General features: G+C 38.0%; 2 protein-coding genes across 3 annotated transcripts in view; one reads left to right on the plus strand and one right to left on the minus strand.

Annotated features, from left to right (window-relative positions):
• Positions 1 to 2,923, minus strand: part of bloc1s6 (biogenesis of lysosomal organelles complex-1, subunit 6, pallidin) — a 21,994-nt gene extending 19,071 nt beyond the window's left edge. The window contains exons 1-2 of the mRNA XM_057832408.1: positions 2,771 to 2,923; positions 2,537 to 2,593 (exon numbers count right to left, since the gene is read on the minus strand). Of these exons, the coding sequence (XP_057688391.1) occupies positions 2,537 to 2,573 (37 nt within the window). The 5' untranslated portion in view covers positions 2,574 to 2,593; positions 2,771 to 2,923. The remainder of the gene's footprint in view (positions 1 to 2,536; positions 2,594 to 2,770) is intronic.
• On the plus strand, positions 2,906 to 21,396 carry slc30a4 (solute carrier family 30 member 4). Of its 2 annotated transcripts, none has more exons than XM_057832388.1 (9): positions 2,906 to 3,063; positions 11,246 to 11,497; positions 13,476 to 13,740; positions 14,551 to 14,697; positions 16,874 to 17,027; positions 17,500 to 17,716; positions 17,877 to 17,982; positions 18,062 to 18,196; positions 19,868 to 21,390. In XM_057832388.1, the coding sequence occupies exons 2-9, from the start codon at positions 11,330 to 11,332 to the stop codon at positions 20,008 to 20,010; spliced, it is 1,335 nt and encodes a 444-aa protein (XP_057688371.1). In that variant the 5' UTR covers positions 2,906 to 3,063; positions 11,246 to 11,329; the 3' UTR covers positions 20,011 to 21,390. The 2 variants fall into 2 exon arrangements, with proteins under 2 accessions (XP_057688371.1, XP_057688378.1); XM_057832395.1 differs by having other exon boundaries at positions 2,957 to 3,063; positions 11,360 to 11,497; positions 19,868 to 21,396.
• The last annotated feature ends 1,023 nt before the right edge of the window (positions 21,397 to 22,419 follow it).

Genomic DNA, 22,419 nt, shown 5'->3' on the forward strand with positions numbered 1-22,419 from the left:
TCTAGTATACCTCTGAAGTGGAACCGTCTCGGGATATCAGCCAGATTTTTTTTAATCAAATTTTGAAATCAGGCGAAATGACAGCCAAAATAAGCAATTTTCAAAGTACTTTTATTTTGAAATGATACATCAGAATTTTATCAGAGCACTTTAGTTCGAGTCTTGGGGTAGTCTAGTATACCTCAGAAGTGGAACCGTCTCGGGATATCAGGCAGATTTTTTTTAATCAATTTTTGAAATCAGGCGAAATGACAGCAAAAATGGGCATTTTTCAAAGTACTTTTATTTTAAAATGATACATCAGAATTTTATCAGAGTACTTTAGTTCGAGTCTTGGGGTAGTGTAGTGTACCTCAGAAGTGGAACCGTCTCGGGATATCAGCCAGATTTTTTTAAATTAATTTTTTAAATCAGGCGAAATGACAGCCAAAATAAGCAATTTTCAAAGTACTTTTATTTTGAAATGATACATCAGAATTTTATCAGAGTACTTTAGTTCGAGTCTTGGAGTAGTCTAGTATACCTCAGAAGTGGAATCGTCTCGGGATATCAGCCAGATTTTTTTTTATTAATTTTTGAAATCAGGCGAAATGACAGCCAAAATAAGCAATTTTCAAAGTACTTTTATTTTGAAATGATACATCAGAATTTTATCAGAGTACTTTAGTTCGAGTCTTGGGGTAGTCTAGTATACCTCTGAAGTGGAACCGTCTCGGGATATCAGCCAGATTTTTTTTAATCAAATTTTGAAATCAGGCGAAATGACAGCCAAAATAAGCAATTTTCAAAGTACTTTTATTTTGAAATGATACATCAGAATTTTATCAGAGTACCTTAGTTCGAGTCTTGGGGTAGTCTAGTATACCTCTGAAGTGGAACCGTCTCGGGATATCAGCCAGATTTTTTTAAATTAATTTTTGAAATCAGGCGAAATGACAGCAAAAATTGACAATTTTCAAAGTACTTTTATTTTGAAATGACACATCAGAATTTTATCAGAGTACTTTAGTTCGAGTCTTGGGGTAGTCTAGTATACCTCTGAAGTGGAACCGTCTCGGGATATCAGCCAGATTTTTTTAAATTAATTTTTGAAATCAGGCGAAATGACAGCAAAAATTGACAATTTTCAAAGTACTTTTATTTTGAAATGATACATCAGAATTTTATCAGAGTACTTTAATTCGAGTCTTGGAGTAGTCTAGTATACCTCAGAAGTGGAATCGTCTCGGGATATCAGCCAGATTTTTTTTTATCAATTTTTGAAATCAGGCGAAATGACAGCCAAAATAAGCAATTTTCAAAGTACTTTTATTTTGAAATGATACATCAGAATTTTATCAGAGTACTTTAGTTCGAGTCTTGGGGTAGTCTAGTATACCTCAGAAGTGGAACCGTCTCGGGATATCAGGCAGATTTTTTTGAATTAATTTTTTAAATCAGGCGAAATGACAGCAAAAATGGGCAATTTTCAAAGTACTTTTATTTTGAAATGATACATCAGAATTTTATCAGAGTACTTTAGTTCGAGTCTTGGGGTAGTCTAGTATACCTCAGAAGTGGAACCGTCTCGGGATATCAGGCAGATTTTTTTAAATTAATTTTTTAAATCAGGCGAAATGACAGCAAAAATGGGCAATTTTCAAAGTACTTTTATTTTGAAATGATACATCAGAATTTTATCAGAGTACTTTAGTTCGAGTCTTGGGGTAGTGTAGTGTACCTCAGAAGTGGAACCGTCTCGGGATATCAGGCAGATTTTTTAAAATTAATTTTTTAAATCAGGCGAAATGACAGCAAAAATGGGCAATTTTCAAAGTACTTTTATTTTGAAATGATACATCAGAATTTTATCAGAGTACTTTAGTTCGAGTCTTGGGGTAGTTTAGTATACCTCAGAAGTGGAACCGTCTCGGGATATCAGGCAGATTTTTTTTTAATTAATTTTTTAAATCAGGCGAAATGACAGCAAAAATGGGCAATTTTCAAAGTACTTTTATTTTGAAATGATACATCAGAATTTTATCAGAGTACTTTAGTTCGAGTCTTGGGGTACTCTAGTATACCTCAGAAGTGGAACCGTCCCGGGATATCAGCCAGATTTATTTTAATCAATTTTTGAAATCTGGCAAAATGACAGCGGAAATGGGCAGCCACCGCGTTCCATTATGAATACAGCAAGTTGCACCTTTAGGAAGCCAGCGCGTTGCATTACCGTAATGCACACAATGATCCAAATGAGGGGCGGCTAGCTTGACTTCGTTTTAACGAGTGGAGGGTGGCTTGACCGCAGTGGCAGTGGCAGGTTTCATTGCCGTTGACGGCGGTAGACGTCCACTCCATTATAACAAGGAGTTTCTAGAAGTGATCAGTCGAAATGGATTGAACGTCTATCGCCGTCAATGGTAGCGAATGAGTAAAGACAAATTGTAGAACTACTCGACTAACGTTGAATAATATTTGGGAAAGCGGATTATCACTAGAAATTACAAGTTTACGTCCCAACCAAATTACAAAGCTTTAGGATGTGCAAGCTCACCATGAGAGGAGTTTCCTTCATTCTCCATTCCCTCCATGAATTACTCGACCCAGCAATCTGTAAAAGTCGCCAAAAATCAGAGTTTATTCCAATTTATCAAACAGCACTGATCTCGTGACACGTTATGACTGCAAAGAGTCACCTAGCTAGCTTCACCGTGATTTGTTTTTTCGTTAATTTTAAAAATCACATATCCAACGAATGAGCGTTACATGTCATTTGACAACACATTACCCGTTGGATTTTATTTCCCGCAATGGTTCCAGGCTTGAATTAGTAGAAAGAGAAGGTGCTAAATTACAACGACGCCGTTTACATTTTGAGTTGGCTTGCGGATAATAAACATCATGTGACGATGGCGTCACGTGACTCGCGCACCTCTCCACCAAACTTGCTAGTTGACTTCCCACATCAGTTTCCTTCCTGCCTCCTCATCAGTATACTTAGTTAGGACGACTGTGAACTGATGCATTAAACATGTTCCAGCCAGGTTGGTGTGAAAACGTCGCTGGAAAATCTGTCGTGAGGTGGGTTGAGCCTTCTTTTTAATCATGTGGTTTTTATGAGAAAAGCACTTTGGCCAGAATCGCCTGCTGACACTACTGTAGTTCATATAGCACAGCTTTACGAGCTAGCCTGTTACTGTTTAGCCACTTATGTCAGAGCAGTATTTGTCTAGTTGTAGTGAACCATTCTCGCTCAAGAACTGGTAACTTGTTTCAAGCTTCCCCCGGCCACCATTTTTAAAACAACATTTGGTGTGTTAAAACAAAAATAATAGTTGTTTTTTTTAGAAATATTGCAATAATATGCTGCTTGCATCCACTTGTACTTTTTGGCTCTACCCTTCCTACTTTTGCCTAATTGAAGAGACAGTATAGATAATGCTCAAAGTTACGTTATTTCGAAAACGGCAATCCATCGTCGCCAAACTTTTTGTGAACAACTCGACTTGCGACCAATTTCCACCTCTGAAAATATCAGAATAAAAAACAATTACCGTGCGAAAACTCAATTTTGCTGAATGCTTGATTGAAAACTAAAATCATCACCATGTTATATGTGGACAATGGTTATGTAGTATTTCTACTCATGCCTATTTCCACCTCTGAAAATATCACAAATTTAATCCCTACATTACTGATGCTGTCTATGCCAAACCTGTGCTTTTTATGTTTATATTTTTATTTTTTAGTTTTATACTGCTGCCAATTTAACATTGTGAGGACTACATTTTAAATTTGCTATTTACTGATTTAATTCACACAGACAGTCAAATGGGTTTCATATTCATTGAAGACTTGACATTAAAATTCGATTTAAAAAGTATTTCATTGTATTTATATGGCAGATATTCACAATTGACATTAAATATCTCAAAATTTTGGAGAAAAAAAATAAATGCAGTTCCTCAATATTGTAATCGGTATTTTAATTTACATGTGCCATATACAGCGTGCACCTACTTGTAATAAATATAATCTCCTAATCTAAAAGAAATTTACATGAATGTATACATCAGTCCTTCTAAAATAGTGGGGCGCACCCAAAAGCGATGCCGAGTGAGGGGGGCGCAGGTGACCTCTGGAAACATACCTTTTTGCCATACAAGAAAAAAGTGTAATTGCACATCCAGTCACTCGGTGGCAGTGGCATTCTCACTTTCAGAGTGTGTGCAGTATTTTTGCACCAAACAACAGCACACAGCAAAGAGCAGGAGATATGAAGTACATTGAACAAACCCTTCAGTGACACCATGAAAATTATCAGACAATGATGTTGGAGCGAAACAGCCCCACAGCATCACTGACCCACCCCCATACTTCACAGTGGGTATGAGGTGCTTTTCAGCATGCGCATCTTTCGTGGCACGCCAGACCCACTTACAGTGTTTGTTGCCAAAAAGCTCAATCTTGGTCTCTTCTGACCAAAGCACACGGTCCCGGTTGAAGCCTGGGACCGTGTGTATTTTTGTGTGGGACCAAGATTGAGCTTTTTGGCAACAAACTAAGTGGGTCTGGCGTGCCAAGAAAGATGCGCATGCTGATAAGCACCTCATACCCACTGTGAAGTATGGAGGTGGGTCAGTGATGCTGTGGGGCTGTTTCGCTTCCAAAGGCCCTGGGAACCTTGTTAGGGTGCATGGCATCATGAATGCTTTGAAATACCAGGACATTTTAAATCAAAATCTGTTGCCCTCTGCCCGAATGCTGAAGATTGGTCGTCACTGGGTCTTTCAGCAAGACAATAACCCTAAACATATGGCCAAATCTACACAGAAATGGTTCACCAGACACAAAATCAAGCTCCTCCCATGGCCATCTCAGTCCCCAGACCTTGTTTTGTTGGCAAAAGGGGGTTGTACAAAGTATTAACACCAGGGGTGCTAATAATTGTGACACACATTATTTCATGTCAAATAATTGTTTCTTTATGTGGGATTTTTTTCCCCACTGAATGAATGCACTTGTATTGAAGGTTGGATTTTTTCCCCTTTTTTTTTTTCATTAAGGTCCCATATTATTTGAATTTAAAAATATATATATATTAGAAGCTAAAAAACATATTTTTCAGGGGTGCCAATAATTATGAAGGGCACTGTATATACACACACATATATATATATATATATATATATTTTTTTTTTTTTTTTAAATAAATGCTTTTTAAGCACTCCAAATGTAATAATTATGATCAGTTTAAACATAACTGTCCCACTGAATCATTTTTAAACAAGAATGAAGTACTGTATTAGAAAAATGCTTGGCTTTATTAAATGCTTCTGTTTACCTAACATGGCTGTGACTCTTGGAGTGACATGTAGAAATTACAAACTCCTCATAATCACTTCTGGTGTTTATTTTATATGTCTCGAACGTTTCCATGTTCTCCCCCCCAGACACACACATTAATTCCAGCCCGCGCTTCCTTGCAGAAACTGTTTAACAAGTTAAACGATGATTGACAGATTGCTGCCCGGCTTCTTTGGCCAGATCAAAGCCATCGTTAACTTTAATAAGCAAGAGCTGCAGTGACTGAGAGCTAGGAAAGGGGGTGAGAGAGGCTGCGCGAGTGAGTGAAGCAGAACAAAGGTTTGTGGATTGGGAAAAATAAATTTAAAAAACTATCGCTCGTCCTTACAATGGGACTATCGCGCATGCGCACATCGCCATGGCGATGTTTAAACTAAAGATGCACCGATACTAGTATCGGCAGGGTGCGCCGATCCGGCCCAAAATGGTGGTATCGGTATCGGCGAGTACCAACAAAGACTGTGCCGATACCATTTACCGGTCCATTATTATAACATTTGACCGCTGCCTTTTTTTTTTTTTTCCTGGCGCTCACTACACTTTGTCTCTGTGTTATGTGATGACACGTGAACACCAAACAGCTATCGCTATTGGCCTGCTCCAGACCAATGAGAACGGGCCAATAGCCACTTCTGACCAATGACATGGCGACATGGCCGACATGGCGACATGGCGGCGGTCAGGAAATATTTCAAAATAGAAATCCCGTCAATTAAAATCAATGGCTGCGTACAAGATTTGCGCCCTGAAAGTTTCGAGATATGGAGTTAAATCGGCCAGTTTCGATACCTCGAACCTGATAAAACATTTGAAGACGAAACGTGAACGAACACAACGAGTTTGAGCCTGCAAGAGCAGGAATGCTATCCAGAGGAAGGGCGCTGGACAGGTGCAACAATCTCTGGTCAGTTCACTATGTCTACTTTACTTTTATTGTCTTTTACTGAAAGAAATGCTGCAGTAATTTGGGAACTGTTTCCAAAGTAGGGTTGCCACCTTTCAGAAATAGAAATAAGGGCACCCCCCCCTCCCGAAAAAATGAGGCTAATAGAGAGACGGGATGCTGTGGTCAATTATTATTACTTATAATTGTTAGCGTCCGCAAATGCGGAAACAAGGTTGGACCTCGAAGCGGACAACAAGCGGGGGATAAGTACAAGGGTTTAATGATTGCAAACAAAAAATAACACGCGATCGCGGGATAGTAGAAATAACAAAAGGAGTCCGTGACAGCAGGTCGACGGAGCTCAATACTACAAACTCGAAGGTAAACTAAGACGATAGGCAGCGAGCCAAAAAGCCAAAATAAAAACACTCAAATACCTGCACAGGGTAGAGGTTACAAACGAGTGCAGCACACTAACAGAAAAAACCCAATGCAGGGGCGTAACAAGTAAATGTAACGAGACTATAGTGCGAGATGTCAAATGGCGATCAGCAAAGCAAATATCTCGGCAGCCTTCTCTGAGCTCACCCGTGCTTAAATGCTGCGTTGATGAGCCCGCATTGGATACAGGTGCGATGTCAGGAACGCCCCCACTAACAGCCCAGCAACAAAACACAATCTAACCAGCAGCAGAATGTGACAATAATTTCATGAAAGTTGCACTGTTTGGCCTTTGAGAGGTTTAAAAAAAGTTTACTCAGTTCATTCAGAGTTTATTATTATGAACTTATTTTTAATTTCTTACTGTTGGGCTAGTATTATACTTTGTACTTGTCTTTTTCCTATTTTGCAAAGGTAAGCAACAGCCTGACAAAGCCTTGATAACAATGATTTCACATCCAATTATGTAGGTTATATATATATAAACGGGGTGGTATCGGTATGGTATCGGTATCAGCCGATACTGCACAGCCAGGTATCGGTATCGGGGCCAAAAAATGGTACCGGTGCAACACTAGTTTAAACGATATATCGTTTAGGCTTACTGACAGCATGAAGCCAAATCAATTAAGACGTCACATAAAGACATTAAACCCCTCAGCGAAATTGTGCCGAATATTGCCAACAATCGTCCCACCTTGTGAGTGTTACATTAGTAAACCAACTGTTAGCAAAATATCACATGGCATACAAATTGCTCAGTGACAAAAAAAAAAAAAAAACACACCATAGCAAAGCAGCTGATACTGCCTGCAGACATGAGCTCACTTAGACTGGGTGATACAAGTTCTACATAAATAAAAGACCCTCTGTCCAATGACATTGTTATGTTTCAATAATTTCTTTTTTTTCGGTCACATGGTTTGGCACATTGTGCTCCGAGATAATGTTTAATTGAATTAATGAATTTGAATTTGTTATTTTTGTTTCGTAAAATTTTATTTTTCAGTAGCAAATGGTCAAAAATGTACCTTGAGTGTATGTTTAAAGTTTGGATGTTACTTTTTTTTTTTTTTTTAATTCAGGCAGATTGATGCACTTAAAGTCTTTTCTGTTACAAACAAAAACAATGTTAATATAAAGTTATTAGGGCTGGAGCGATCCACTTTTGTCACGATCCGATCCGTATCCCAATACCTACGTATTATCAACTATGGCAACATATTGCCTTTCAAAATGTATAAAACCGCAGAGGCCTGTATCTCCGTTTAAACTAGATGCCATTTGACATTTCTTTTTTGCATAGAAAAATGGATTAACTTCCCGTCCAAAGTAGAACAAAAACTATTTAAAACAGTTCACATTTTTTTCAGTCCCAATCCGATACAGAAAAAAAAAGTTAAAAAAAAAAAAAGACATGAAAAACATGTTACTGTCTCACTGATTTATTTTGTAAACAAGAATGACGTAGAAAAATACTTGTCTCAATAAATGCTTCATTGAGTCAGTCCACTTAAATCCACTCACGCTGCTGAGAATACTTACACGCACACACACACACACGATGAGTTGCCACTCACACTACCGCTAGTGTTTAAGAAGCTCAACAATTATTGACACATGGCGGTAGCGTTCAGGTATACAGTGCCTTGCAAAAGTATTCGGCCCCCTTGAACCTTGCAACCTTTCGCCACATTTCAGGCTTCAAACATAAAGATATAAAATTTTAATTATTTGTCAAGAATCAACAACAAGTGGGACACAATCGTGAAGTGGAACAAAATTTATTGGATAATTTAAACTTTTTTAACAAATAAAAAACTGAAAAGTGGGGCGTGCAATATTATTCGGCCCCCTTGCGTTAATACTTTGTAGCGCCACCTTTTGCTTCAATTACAGCTGCAAGTCGCTTGGGGTATGTTTCTATCAGTTTTGCACATCGAGAGACTGACATTCTTGCCCATTCTTCCTTGCAAAACAGCTCGAACTCAGTGAGATTGGATGGAGAGTGTTTGTGAACAGCAGTCTTCAGCTCTTTCCACAGATTCTCGATTGGATTCAGGTCTGGACTTTGACTTGGCCATTCTAACACCTGGATACGTTTATTTTTGAACCATTCCATTGTAGATTTGGCTTTATGTTTTGGATCATTGTCCTTTTGGAAGATAAATCTCCGTCCCAGTCTCAGGTCTTGTGCAGATACCAACAGGTTTTCTTCCAGATTGTTCCTGTATTTGGCTGCATCCATCTTCCCGTCAATTTTAACCATCTTTCCTGTCCCTGCTGAAGAAAAGCAGGCCCAAACCATGATGCTGCCACCACCATGTTTGACAGTGGGGATGGTGTGTTCAGGGTGATGAGCTGTGTTGCTTTTACGCCAAACATATCGTTTTGCATTGCGGCCAAAAAGTTCAATTTTGGTTTCATCTGACCAGAGCACCTTCTTCCACATGTTTGGTGTGTCTCCCAGGTGGCTTGTGGCAAACCTTAAAGGAGACTTTTTATGGATATCTTTGAGAAATGGCTTTCTTCTTGCCACTCTTCCATAAAGGCCAGATTTGTGCATTGTACGACTGATTGTTGTCCTATGGACAGGCTCCCCCATCTCAGCTGTAGATCTCTGCAGTTCATCCAGAGTGATCATGGGCCTCTTGGCTGCATCTCTGATCAGTTTTCTCCTTGTTTGAGAAGAAAGTTTGGAAGGACGGCCGGGTCTTGGTAGATTTGCAGTGGTCTGATGCTCCTTCCATTTCAATATGATGGCTTGCACAGTGCTCCTTGAGATGTTTAAAGCTTGGGAAATCTTTTTGTATCCAAATCCGGCTTTAAACTTCTCCACAACAGTATCTCGGACCTGCCTGTTGTGTTCCTTGGTTTTCATAATGCTCTCTGCACTTTAAACAGAACCCTGAGACTATCACAGAGCAGGTGCATTTATACGGAGACTTGATTACACACAGGTGGATTCTATTTATCATCATCGGTCATTTAGGACAACATTGGATCATTCAGAGATCCTCACTGAACTTCTGGAGTGAGTTCGCTGCACTGAAAGTAAAGGGGCTGAATAATATTGCACGCCCCACTTTTCAGTTTTTTATTTGTTAAAAAAGTTTAAATTATCCAATAAATGTTGTTCCACTTCACGATTGTGTCCCACTTGTTGTTGATTCTTGACAAAAAAATTAAATTTCATATCTTTATGTTTGAAGCCTGAAATGTGGCGAAAGGTTGCAAGATTCAAGGGGGCCGAATACTTTTGCAAGGCACTGTAGCGCTCCCAGGCTTCTCTGGCAACATCAAAGCTTCAACAGCTGTCACTCATCGTTAACTTTAACAAGCACTGCGGACCAAGAAAAGCAGCAGGACGGAGAGTGATCGGATCGGGACATCTCTAGTTTGTTGGTTTGTGGCCGGCGCTGTATTGGCGCAGCAGATTAGAAGTATCTGCAGTATCGATACTTGGTATTGGGACATAAAGAATCGCGATATATCGCCAGATAATATATTTTTCACAGCTTTAAAAGGTATACTTTATAGTAAATTGATCTACCAGTATGTTACTTTTTTCTTTAATTTTAACGAGGACACAATGTTATGCGCGGTGTACTTCTACTAATTTTACAGACAAATGATACTATTTACAGTGGTGGCAGAGTCGGGGTGGGGGGGGGGGCGCTTACTTATTCCTGGTTGGGGAGGGGGATGGGGAAAAGAAAATAATTGTGAAGCACTGGCCTGCATCCACTTGGAAAACCTAATAATCTCAACAGACTCATTACACAATGCAAACAAAGGCAGATAGCATTTGTTTATTATGGACAGAGACATGTACCACTACACCCCTTTTCACTATAACTTCAGCAACTTGTTTTACCTGTACGTTTGCACATAAATCCATGTAACAAACAATACTATCTTAGGATACATACAAGTGTAAAGCAACGTATAGGTTTTATATATAATAATAATGTACAACTTTTTATACATAGTTCCTGGCATCCACGTAGATATGATTAATTGAAAATTATGTTAGGTTTTTCTGCTGAGTGTGTATTATCTACACAAAGTTGCCGTTTTCCTTGTAGACACTACAATATGTGCTCGTCTGTCAATGTTAATTCGAAATAGTTGGAAAGACTTATTTATTTTTGGATAAAAAGTTTTTAATCTACAGACAAAAACGTTTTGAGTAGTCGTCGATTAAAACTAGACGAAATTTGTCTGAGATTTCTTCAACTAAAATTAAACGAAGGCGAACGCATTTTGAAATTACTAAAATATGACTAAGACTAATAAGGCGAAAATTTAAAGGGCTGCCTAAAACAAAACTGTGACAACTGTTCTAAGGCCGTGGCCCACCAGTTTGACACCACTGCAAGGACCACTCTCTTCATACTAGATGGGCCTCTTCAATTGCATTTTTTTTTGTCTTGGAACTTTCCTATCTGTACAAGATGACTAGGGGAAGAAACGTGCTTCAATCCAAGTTCTGAGGGTTATAGATAAAACAAAAATGCACTGACAATGTGCGTGCTGATGAGTAGTTATTGTTTTCATCTTTTCCAGGTGCAAAGGGTGTAAACTTGCACGCTAGTAGCAGCTACGCCATGTGAATGATTCACCTGGAGGAAAGTGAGGAAAGTTTCCTATATGCAGAGTCAACCTGTGTTGCTTTTGAAGATGTCCAGCTTGCTGAGGAAGGTGCGCTCCGCCTTCAGGAGAGAGCAAGAGGACTTAGACATGAGCAGCGACACAGCGCCCTTTGACTTCTCCGATGAGCTGGTGGAGGATGAAGCGCCCAAATTCAACAAGCTGAAGGTATTAAAAAGCTGCATTTATTCATTATCACAGATGATATATAAGTCGACATACTAGTATTGTCTCCTCACTGGTAAGCAGAGGTGGGAGTCTGTTTCAAGTCTCAAACTTCTATTTTGAAGCAAGTACCAATGTATTGAGTCGAAAGTCAAGTGTGTTGAGTCGAGTCCGCGTGACATTTCAAGGAAGTTGAGTCAAGTCATTGCTTCAGTTAAGGAAGTCATAAAATCTTCCCAAGTCACATGGATTCAAAAATTTGCCGCTAGCACTCATTACTGTACTTGTGTTACATCGCTGTAATAACACATTCATTATATTTTTTTTGTTTTTTCTTTTTCAATGGGTACAAAACAATCTGTCTATTACAGTAAATATTGCACTAGAGGGCAATGGTCTTCTCTGAACATTGAGTCTGCATGTACCTGTAAATAAGTCGGTTTGTCACAAATGTAGTAACAGAAACGTAGAGAACATAGGTAGTAGTACAGCTTTGACTTTCTTGTAAGACTATGTAGTACCTTGTACGTAACTGCATTTGAACCCACATTTCTGGATTGTTTTGTTACTTTTTAGCCCTTAAAAAGTTAAAAAATATATATATGTGTGTGTGTATATATATATATATATATATACATATGGCGGAAAACACTCAGGTGACTTTAAGTTCCGCTCTGAGACCCCCAATTAGGCCAAATTTCAAAGTTGTCCGATATGAATGTGTGATACATCATTGGAAAGCTTAAAATCTCAGTTTTCTGGGGGAAGCAAAATTTTGAACAGGAGGGCATTTAAAAAGAACAAAACAAAACAAAACAAAAAGATTACACAGCGAAACCCTAAATGGAGGTAAGGGCATAATTATAGCCGCCATAATTTTAACAAGATATTATTGCGTACTCACTTTGTTTGATACAAAAACTCCATGTAGTATGTACCACCGAGTGTCAAGACACAGCTGTAAATGGCCACAGCCGGATTTTATGGGTGAAAACATGGTAATATCGCGATGCAGAAATCGCAGACATCAAGGAGTGGTCGAGATTTTCTTTTTTCATATATTTACCTTTTTAAATGTTATTTTTCAATTTTTCTTGGTTTGGATCGATTATTTATCATCTAACATATCAGGGAAAATGCGACAGTAACAAAAAGCAATATAATGAACAGTAACAAAAAAATACAATGAAGCAATAGTTATGAGGTATACATCCGTGACTTATTTACAGACACCATTTTTTTTCATTGTGATGTAATTTGTTTAAGTTTAAAATGTGCGAGTGAATAATTTTTTAAAGTGTTTTTTTTTTTTTTTTTTTTTACTAAATATTAGACATCAATTAAAGATTCTAAGCTACAAATGACAGACATTTCAAATAATAAGTATAATTCTTTTTATGGCTGGGTTGAAACAAAAGCGGTTGCGCAATGTCTGTAAACAGGGATTGCCAGGGTAAAACAGACAAATTAAAAATACTTCAGGGGTTTAATGCACCATGAATCTGCTATGGCAGCATATAGACATATTGTTCTATCAAACACAACAGTTATTTTGGCTTAAAATAGAGCAGTTCCTTTTAAAGAGAGGTGCAAGAGCAGAAGCTGCTTTTTCAGCTTTGTCTGTGTTTTCCGCAATATATAAATGAGGCCTGAACGATACAGTATTGGAAAAAATTAACATTGCGATATATATTGGCAAGGCCAATATATCCACTTACTTTATGCATGGGTTGCACTGGTGTCCCTAACTTTTTCTTAAGGTACACCAGCACAAAATGAAGGTGCACCCGCATTTTTCATTGTATCACCGATAACGCCACACACAATATTGGGACAAACATGACTAATATTTGTTTTTTGTTGTTTTACTAGTGCACTGATTTTTATTTTTTTTAGAAGGAAAAAAAACATACAATTAATTGAACTCAAAAATGATTTTCAGAGATTTCAATTAGATATTAAAATGGCCTTCCATATAAAGGTGGTGGTCTCTGGTGAGATGTCGGACTACTCCGCTGGGGCTCAGTCCAATGGGGTAGCGGTCAACACGCTTGTGATTACGGGGCGTGACGAAGATGACGACTCGCTACTGGACACTTCCTCCAGCCTGAGCAGTCCGGGCTTCAACATGGACCCCTGTGACAGCTGCACCAAGAAGAGGGAGACCCTGAAGCAGAGGAAGGTGATGAAGAGGCTGGTCATTGCAGCTGTGCTCTATTTTCTCTTCATGATGGCTGAAATTATAGGTAAGCAGGGCCAAAGTTTGGGTAATTACAGCCTACCGAACATTGCATTATCAAGGCTCCTGTAATTGACAGCATCATTATCTTTTAGATATGCTGTTGTAAAGGTTTTCATTCAAAAGTCTAATATGTTTCAGCAACAAAATGGTCAAAAACATCCAAATGGCTTTGTATTTTTGCCTTAGCAGAAAAGTAACTTATAGTGTGGAGTGTATGTTAATTTTTGTATTAAATCAATCGAAGACTTTGTAATATTGCCAAACATATTGTGGTTCATAGAATCGTTATCATCGTGAAATCAGTGTTTACCCCCCATGAAAAAAACAAATGCAGGTAGTCCCGGGTTTACAAAGGAGCTCCGTTCCTGCGATGGCGATGTAACCCGGATTTCCGCGTAAATCGGAATTAACCCTTTAAATACCTCTAAACACCCTCTAGATTTAAAAAAAAAAATATCCAAAACATGTATTATACGTCATTGCAGTGTCCTCGACAAGACGTTGGAGCCAAGTCGTAGCTAGAAAGCTAGCTAAGCTCCGAAATGACGATGTCAGACGTCCGTGTGGTTTGCTGACTTTATTCAGCAAAAAGTCGAAATCACGTAAGTCGGGTACGTTGTAACTCGGGTGCTATCTGTATACTTCAGGCACAGAGAGTTTGTTGGTTGTTCATATCATCCAATGGCCTCTGAGATGACTACACAAATATTCATGGAGGTGTTGTTGTTTCAAATCACATGAAAATTTGTGCTTAACGTTATGTCACGTTTGTGATGCTTGAATAACAAGGATATCAATGTATGCTTATTCTCAGGTGGCTATGTGTCGAACAGTTTAGCCATCATGACCGATGCTGTGCACATGTTAGCCGATGTGGTCGGTATCCTATTTTCTCTGCTGGCTCTGTGGCTCTCCACTAAACCACCTACCAAGAGGTTCACTTTTGGATTCCATCGTCTCGGTAAGGATCTTCATTTAAAACCCGAAAAGGATTTTTGATTATTCTAAGCCGAGAAATGCCGTAAAACTGCCAAACAATTATTGTAGTTACTCCCAAACAGAAGTACTGTGCTATGTTTCCTCAGAAAATGCACGTCAAGTTGGTTTTGTACCTGCAATATAAATTTACAGTGCAGTCATACAGCGATTTGCATTCCTCTACCCATTACCGGTATTAAAAAGAGAACTTAATTGAAGAACTTGATTGATCATTTAGACAGCTTTGTTGTTATACTCAAATGTTGTGTTCTCATCAGTAGTCATTTTAGAAGTCACGCCAACGTTGTCAAAGACTTCTTTAATGCCACTCCAAACTCATTACCATCATCCACACTGCAATTCCTAGAAGTCACTCCCCATTGATAGTGAAAATTTGAGTTGAATTTCACTGATCAGCTAAGAGCATATTTGCTAAATCAAAAGTAACAGAAATGTGTGTGACAACTGTAAAGAGTTGATCAGTGTTTTCCTGCTCCATCTCTGCTTGGAGAACAAAATGAAAATTAACAAAATGATCGAACTTATCTGAAGACAGCTATGACTTGGAATAATCCTCTAACATTACTCGATAATTGGAAGGAATTGTGGTGGAAATGTGCGTGACAACAACCAATTAGAATCAACCTCTTTTGTGTTGTGTAATATTTACGTCATATTAATTAAAAAGTTGACCTATGCTCTATGTGCGTAGATTTTCAGTACAGATTCTTTGAAATGACTACCAGTAGTTGAAATACAATACAAAAATCAAGTTTAAAAAATTGTGACTGTCTATAGCCGATAGCGACACGTCGCTTTCGATTCCCTTCCGTCCCTGATGTTTATATTCTTGATTATTTGGGGATTTGAACCTTCTCAAGATTTTTTTTTTTTTTTTTTTGCTTTTCCAAAAAAGCAAAAACAAGTAAGGCAAGGCAAGTTAGATTTATTTGTATAGCACAATTCAACATAAGGCAATTCAAAGTGCTTTACATCACATGAAGATCCACGAGCAGAGATAGATTCATAAAATTACATTAAATCAAAAGAAAGTTTAAACAAAGACGATTGAAACAGAAAATTCTACAGTACATAAAATGAATAAAAAGTAAATAGAAATTTGACATTTGTAGACATTTATGGATATGCTGTGATAAACATAAGAGTTTTTAGCCCTGATTTAAAGGAGCTAAGAGTTTGAGCACACTTCAGACCTTTTAACTTGTTCCAGAGGTGAGGAGCATAATAACTAAATGCTACCTCACCCTGCTTGGTTCTTGTTCTTGGAACATACAGGACACAGGTTCCAGACGACCTTAGTGGTCTAGATGCGTCATAGGGATCCAACAAATCAAGCATGTATTTTGGTCCAAGGCCATTAAGTGTTTTGTAGACAAGCAGTAGTATTCTATATATCTTTTGACTCACTGGAAGCCAGTGTAACCATTTCAAAACCGGTGTAATGTGGTCCAGTTTCCTTGTATTTATAAGGACTCTAACTGCAGTATTCTGTACTAGCTGCAGCTTCCTGACTGATTTTTTATAAAGACCTGTAAATATACCGTTGCAATAGTCCAATCTACTGAAAATGAATGCATGCATAAGCTTTTCCATGTCTTTTTGTGTCAGAAGTGTATGACTATTGATCCATTCCAGGTCTTGTGCACACATAGCAAGGCTTTTTAAAACCAAATATTCTACCACATCTACTATAAAGTAAAAAAAAAAAATCTACATACACACTACCTTGTTTGTAGAAAAAAAGTGTCATCGGCACCCAAGCGCATAAGTGTGTTGTTATCCACATTTCAGACTAATGCCAGACCTTAGTAGTGATTAAGCCCTTCTGGCATAGGGGAAATAATGAATGTACTGTATATGTTCCAAGTTTGAGTCAAGCTGTGAACGTTTTACTTCTGTCATTTCAAAACAATGATCACAATTTCTTGCAGATGATCGGAAATAGCAGACAAGCCACTATGTTTGACGTTTTTATTCCAAACTTTGCAAACAGTTAAACACAGTGAAGCAGTGACGAATCTGCAAGATTTGGCCTAGAATTACGCACGGATCTAAATGAAGTGTTTTGGAATTTTGTTTCTACTACATCTGTGATTTAGAGCTTACGCTTCTTTCATACTTGACTGTTTCTGTTGCAGAGGTGATATCAGCAGTCCTCAGTGTGGCGCTTATCTACATCTTGACAGCGATACTACTGTTCGAGGCTGTTCAGAGGACGGTAAACCAAGACTTCAACATTGATGGGGATATCATGATCATCACAGCAGCGGTGGGCGTGGCTGTCAACCTCATGTGAGTCTCACTGTGGTGTTGTCATTCTCCCTTTTCTTTTTTTTGTCAGCTATTGTGAAATTGCTTTAAGTGATGTTCTGTGACGTAAAGAACAGCAGGTACACCCCCTCTTTTATTAATGGACTTTATGCGTCCAGTTATAACGGTGGGTGTTTGTCATCAGCGGCACTTAGATGATTAACTTACCTTGTACTTCAGAGGTGATGATTTCATGTTAAAAGTGTGACACATTTTCCAAATGAGCCTGTCTGGATTTCAAATATCACAGGCAAACTGGAAAATCTCAGAATCTTGATAGTGCGCAAGCTAGGCTAGGTTAAAATGGCTTACACTGTAAATGCAAATGGGAGAATATGGCTCTCTATATGTCGGCTCGTGTCCAAAGAGTATGAGTGTGCGTTTTTGTGGGTGGGTGGTTGAGAATGTGTGAGTGAGACTGTTGATGATAATAATGCATGCTTTTCCTATTCAGAATGGGCTTCTTACTAAACCAAGGCGGTCATCTTCACTCTCACGGCCATGGTCATTCTCATGGCGCCGTGGCTTCAGCAGAGTCACAGTCCGCAGAGTCTGGAAGGAACCAGAGGCCGCACGGCAGTCTGGCTGTTCGGGCCGCCTTCATCCACGCTTTGGGTGATCTGCTCCAGAGCGTCGGGGTCCTCATAGCTGCATATATCGTCCGCTTTAAGGTACTTGGAATATTATCTTTTTTTGTACTTTACCATTATAGTGGGAAAAAAATGAAGAAATTTTCCCTTTGCCAAGACGTGCCGTCTCTCACAAAGGAGAGTACATTCCTCACATTGAATATTTCACCCAAATGTCTGGCTGTACTCACTCTCTCCTCAGCCAGAGTATAAACTGGCAGATCCTATCTGCACCTACATCTTCTCAGTTCTGGTTCTGTTCACCACGGTCCGCATCATACGAGACACAACGGTTATTGTGCTGGAAGGCAAGTATTAGATTCTTTCCAAATGTGCTACTGTGTGTTTTTGTCACTCCTGTATTCATGTTCTTCCTTTTTCATGCAGGTGTGCCCAGACACTTAGACACTGTTCGAATCAAAGAGGATCTCCTGAAGCTGGAGGACGTGCAGTCGGTAGATGAGCTGAATGTTTGGGCACTGACTGCTGACAAGACATCAGCACTTGTGCACCTTCAGCTAAGTAAGTTGCTTCAGCACAACATGCAAACATTCATGCATTTTTGAGCTATATAATCATTTGAGTTCATGAACTTCTCATGGGTGCAGGGTAAATTTAGATTTTATATTTTGCAACTTCATTTCCTCAAATGCATCTATTATTGATCATTTTTATCAATTTTTATATTTTTTTTTTCATGGCCAGTTGAAACCCATAAAAATGATTCATTCCTTGCATTGAATTATGCAGTTCAAGTAAAACTGGTTTTATTCTAGACTCAACAACTGGAGACATTAGTCCTTTTGCTTTCTGCTTTAAATTTTTGGATAAGGGTGCAGTTTTCATTATTTTTTTCAGTTTTCAAAAGAATGGCACTTCAAATGAATGGCACGATTTTGATTAAACACACAGAAATCGTGTGGTGACTGTGAAGTCAAATCAACTTTTTAGTTTAAGAAATAGAAGCAAGGCTTCTCCAGGCTGTACCAAGACTGTGCTACAGTGGTTTATAACGAAAAAAGATGGTTCTGGAATGAGAATAATAGCTGTGGTAGCGGTTAGTTTCATTGTGCAAACAAGCTAAAAAAAAAAAAAAAAAGTTTTTTTAATAGTTTGACCAGAACTGAATTTCAAAACTTTTTGTTGGAAAAGAGGCACAATAAATAAGGTAAAAAAAAATTAAAAATCCTAGACTTTTCCCCAAATATGGCCAGAAACCATCCGAAACCAAGACAAAATCGAACAAGACAGATTAATAATGTGCATATGAGTCGGGTACTTATAGGCAGCGTGAGCGCTATCAGGAAGGAAATCTTCATTAAAATGCTTTACATCGTCAAACTTGGTGAAAAATACACGATATACTAGGATGACTAAAATAAAGAACAATCTCAAATTATGTACAGATACCTAAATAATCTATATAGACGTAAGTAATGACAATAATGGATTCAAAACACTTGTATCTCTAATCTTCTTGGAATGATTGGAAATGCCATGAATACAGTTCTGTGACCCCAAAACACAAACAGAAATGGCTGTAATTATTTTTTGCATGAACTGATAAAAACATGAAGCTATGACATAATACAATATCGTGCAATTAAAAAATATACATGGTAAATCATGCAGATTACAATAATTCAGTGGGCATTTTGTACTTATCTGTTGTGCACAACATCACCTGGTTGACAAAATAACCTCTTGCATATACAGTTAGATTGAATGATGGTACACAGAAGAAAACTTTCTCAACCAGGCTACAATAGTATGTCTTTTTTGGCAGAGGATAAAGAATATATGCGCGTGAGTATTACTATCTGCTCTATATATGGATGTTAGTATTGCTGTCTGCTTCATCTTCACGGGTTATGTCAAAATATGAATTGCTTAAAATTTTAATTTACTGTAACATTGTTGCTAGTTTTGTTAGCCTATGAATGGAGTTTCACTTTGGATGTTAGTGTTAAGCAAGTTGGCTTAATGGTTAGTTACTGGTAAAATCACAATGCATATATTTATTTTTTAATTTCGTTTTAAAGCAATGCAATTAGCACTCGTAGCTTAAATTTTGTCTCCTCTTGTGAGAAACCCCTCAATTGGGTCCTTCGTTAGTCGAGGTACTACTACTGTATTTTACTTCCGATTTTACAAAGTGAGACCTTTAATTTCTTCTTCTCTTCGTGCTTCCAGCACCTTCGAGTGCTAGCAACTGGGAGGACGTTCAGGCGAAGGCTCGCCACCTCCTGCTTCATACCTACGGCATCACCAGATGCACGGTTCAGGTCCAGACACACAGACAGAGGCCTGTACGCACCTGTGTGATCTGTCAGTAACCCAGCACCTAAAAACACGTACTTAAGGCTTCTACTTTCACTCCTCCCTTGTGTTGGCGAGAACACACACAATGGGCCTTGCTGCTGCACCGCGAAGTGGAACAGTAGTGGTGCACTCCTGATGTAAGGATAACTGCGCCTGTGAGGACTGACTACTCTTCGTGCAATGTTGGCCAACTGTTGACATATTCACTGGACAAACATAAACCTTCATGCCCATTTTTTTTCATTCACCACTGAGGCCTATTTATATGTAATTTTCACTTTGATGGCAACTGATGTATATTTTTTGTTAAATTTTCAGCCTTTTTTAGTTCACCTATGTTAAGTCCTTTGATCACTTATTTGGTAACCCATCAGATGGAGGTCCATTATGCTAAAAGGCGCTTTGCCCAGTAGATCGACTTTCTTATATATATTTAACGTTATTTCCCACTAACATATAGCATTTCTGTACAATTTTCGGGCAACTTTGGCATACTAGTCGAGCAATGACATGTTACTAATGAGACAAAACTGCACTAGTTAACATTCATATACTACAAGTACATGTACCTTGAACTGGATATCGAAATAATGCTCAAAATAGCAGTAAGCAATTGCCTTCGGTCAACTGACTGAATTAGTCAATACATCTCCTTGTACTTTCAGTATTTCTAGCCCTTAACTAAAGTCACTTTTAATCTACCAAAAATACTGTGCAAGTCAGACCAACGCTAATGTTTGGATTTATTCCTGTCAGCACGTCACATGATTAACACTGACTGTGGAGTTACTTGTGGAAGAAGCATGTTTGGATGAAGCGTAGAGTGCTGTACTTCGATGTGAAAGACAGTATTGTAGGTCTGATTCAACTTTCTTCTAGTATTTTGTTTATTATTTTGCCCATATTAATCATAGACACCAAAATTACTGCCTTGTTTTGAAATAAAAGTATTGTAATTTTTGTTTTACAAATGTTTCTTTTACAAAGGAGACGTGGAGTCATTTATTTGTAGAAGTGCCTGTGTGTGGGGGGCTGCAAGATCTGTATGATTGATGGAATAGTACAGATGTTTTTTTTTTTTTTTAAATGGTAACAGTGATATTAACAATAAAATGATCGTGCTTTGCTTACTAAAAACAATCGCAAACCTTCGAACAATATTGTAAAAAACTAGACTGCAGTGTCCGTTTCATCCACTCGATGGTGCACTTTTAGAATACAGTACTGTACAGTACTGCACTGTAATGTACCTACATAGATTTAGGTTGGCTGAGAAGATTACAATAATGTAATGCATTTGTTGATTACCGTTTGGCTTATAGGATAAGCATCTTTCATTCTCTGAAAGAAAAAAAAAAAGCGTTATTGATGGCTCCACATAATTAATCATTCAAACACAATATGAAATGTGTCCATATTACATATATCTGTCACCTATTTTTAAAAACTTTATGATGATAAATCTAGAGTGGAACAAAATATACTGGATAACAACGAACATTGAGGTTTCGCCAAGTTAAGTGCAAACAAGGTTTGAGTTACCAGGAAGTGTCTGGGACTATAAAATAAAAATGTTTGCACACAACCATGTGACCTAACAACACAAACAAGACACATTGTGAACATAAAAGACACTGAAGTTTAGTAACTCTACTATATGGACTTCAGTGCAAAGGGGCCACGTGCCCAATGAATTGAAATACTACATAAGGCAGGTATACTGTTATGTATCTTGAAATGTTTCGTACAATGGCTCACATTAATTTAAAAAATTACATAAAATGTATATTGTGTGACAGTTTTCACATAAGTAAACAACATTAAAACTAGTCGTGTTTTTGATTGACATGGCTACGTTAATGACATTTAAAAATTGGTAATATAATGCTCGAAACAGCTGATTTTAGTTTATTTTTATCATTTAATCTAGACATTGGTTCTGTATGGATTTACAGAGCGGATTAATAAAGTTTTTTTTTTTTTTTTTTTAATGTGTTGTGATTTACATAGATAAATAAAAAAATATAACATTAATATGCAATATGGATGGATAGTGTAATTATCCACGTAGCTGGCTAAAACAGCCATAATTATCAAGCCATTGGTATAGCAGTAGTTTACATGGCTAAACAAAAAGTCGATAATTGTTACCATTAGTTTTATAGTGCTTTACACAGTTGAGCAATTAGGTCTCTACTTATTGTTATCCAACCCTTTTCATGTAATTGTAGTCAATGACTTTAATGATCAAACCGCACTACATATTTATTGAATGTGTTGTGGCACACTTGGCGCCGTCACGTCCGCAAATTCCTTCAGATATGCTATATCCTTCCTCTGTTATTGTTCCCTTAAATAACATTTCAGCTGCACACGGTGTAGCTTGACAGCTGCAATTCGATAGAGAAATACAAAGTACTTTC

Source organism: Corythoichthys intestinalis, chromosome 1 (genome assembly GCF_030265065.1).
Source record: "Corythoichthys intestinalis isolate RoL2023-P3 chromosome 1, ASM3026506v1, whole genome shotgun sequence".
Classification (NCBI taxonomy): Eukaryota; Metazoa; Chordata; class Actinopteri; order Syngnathiformes; family Syngnathidae; genus Corythoichthys; species Corythoichthys intestinalis.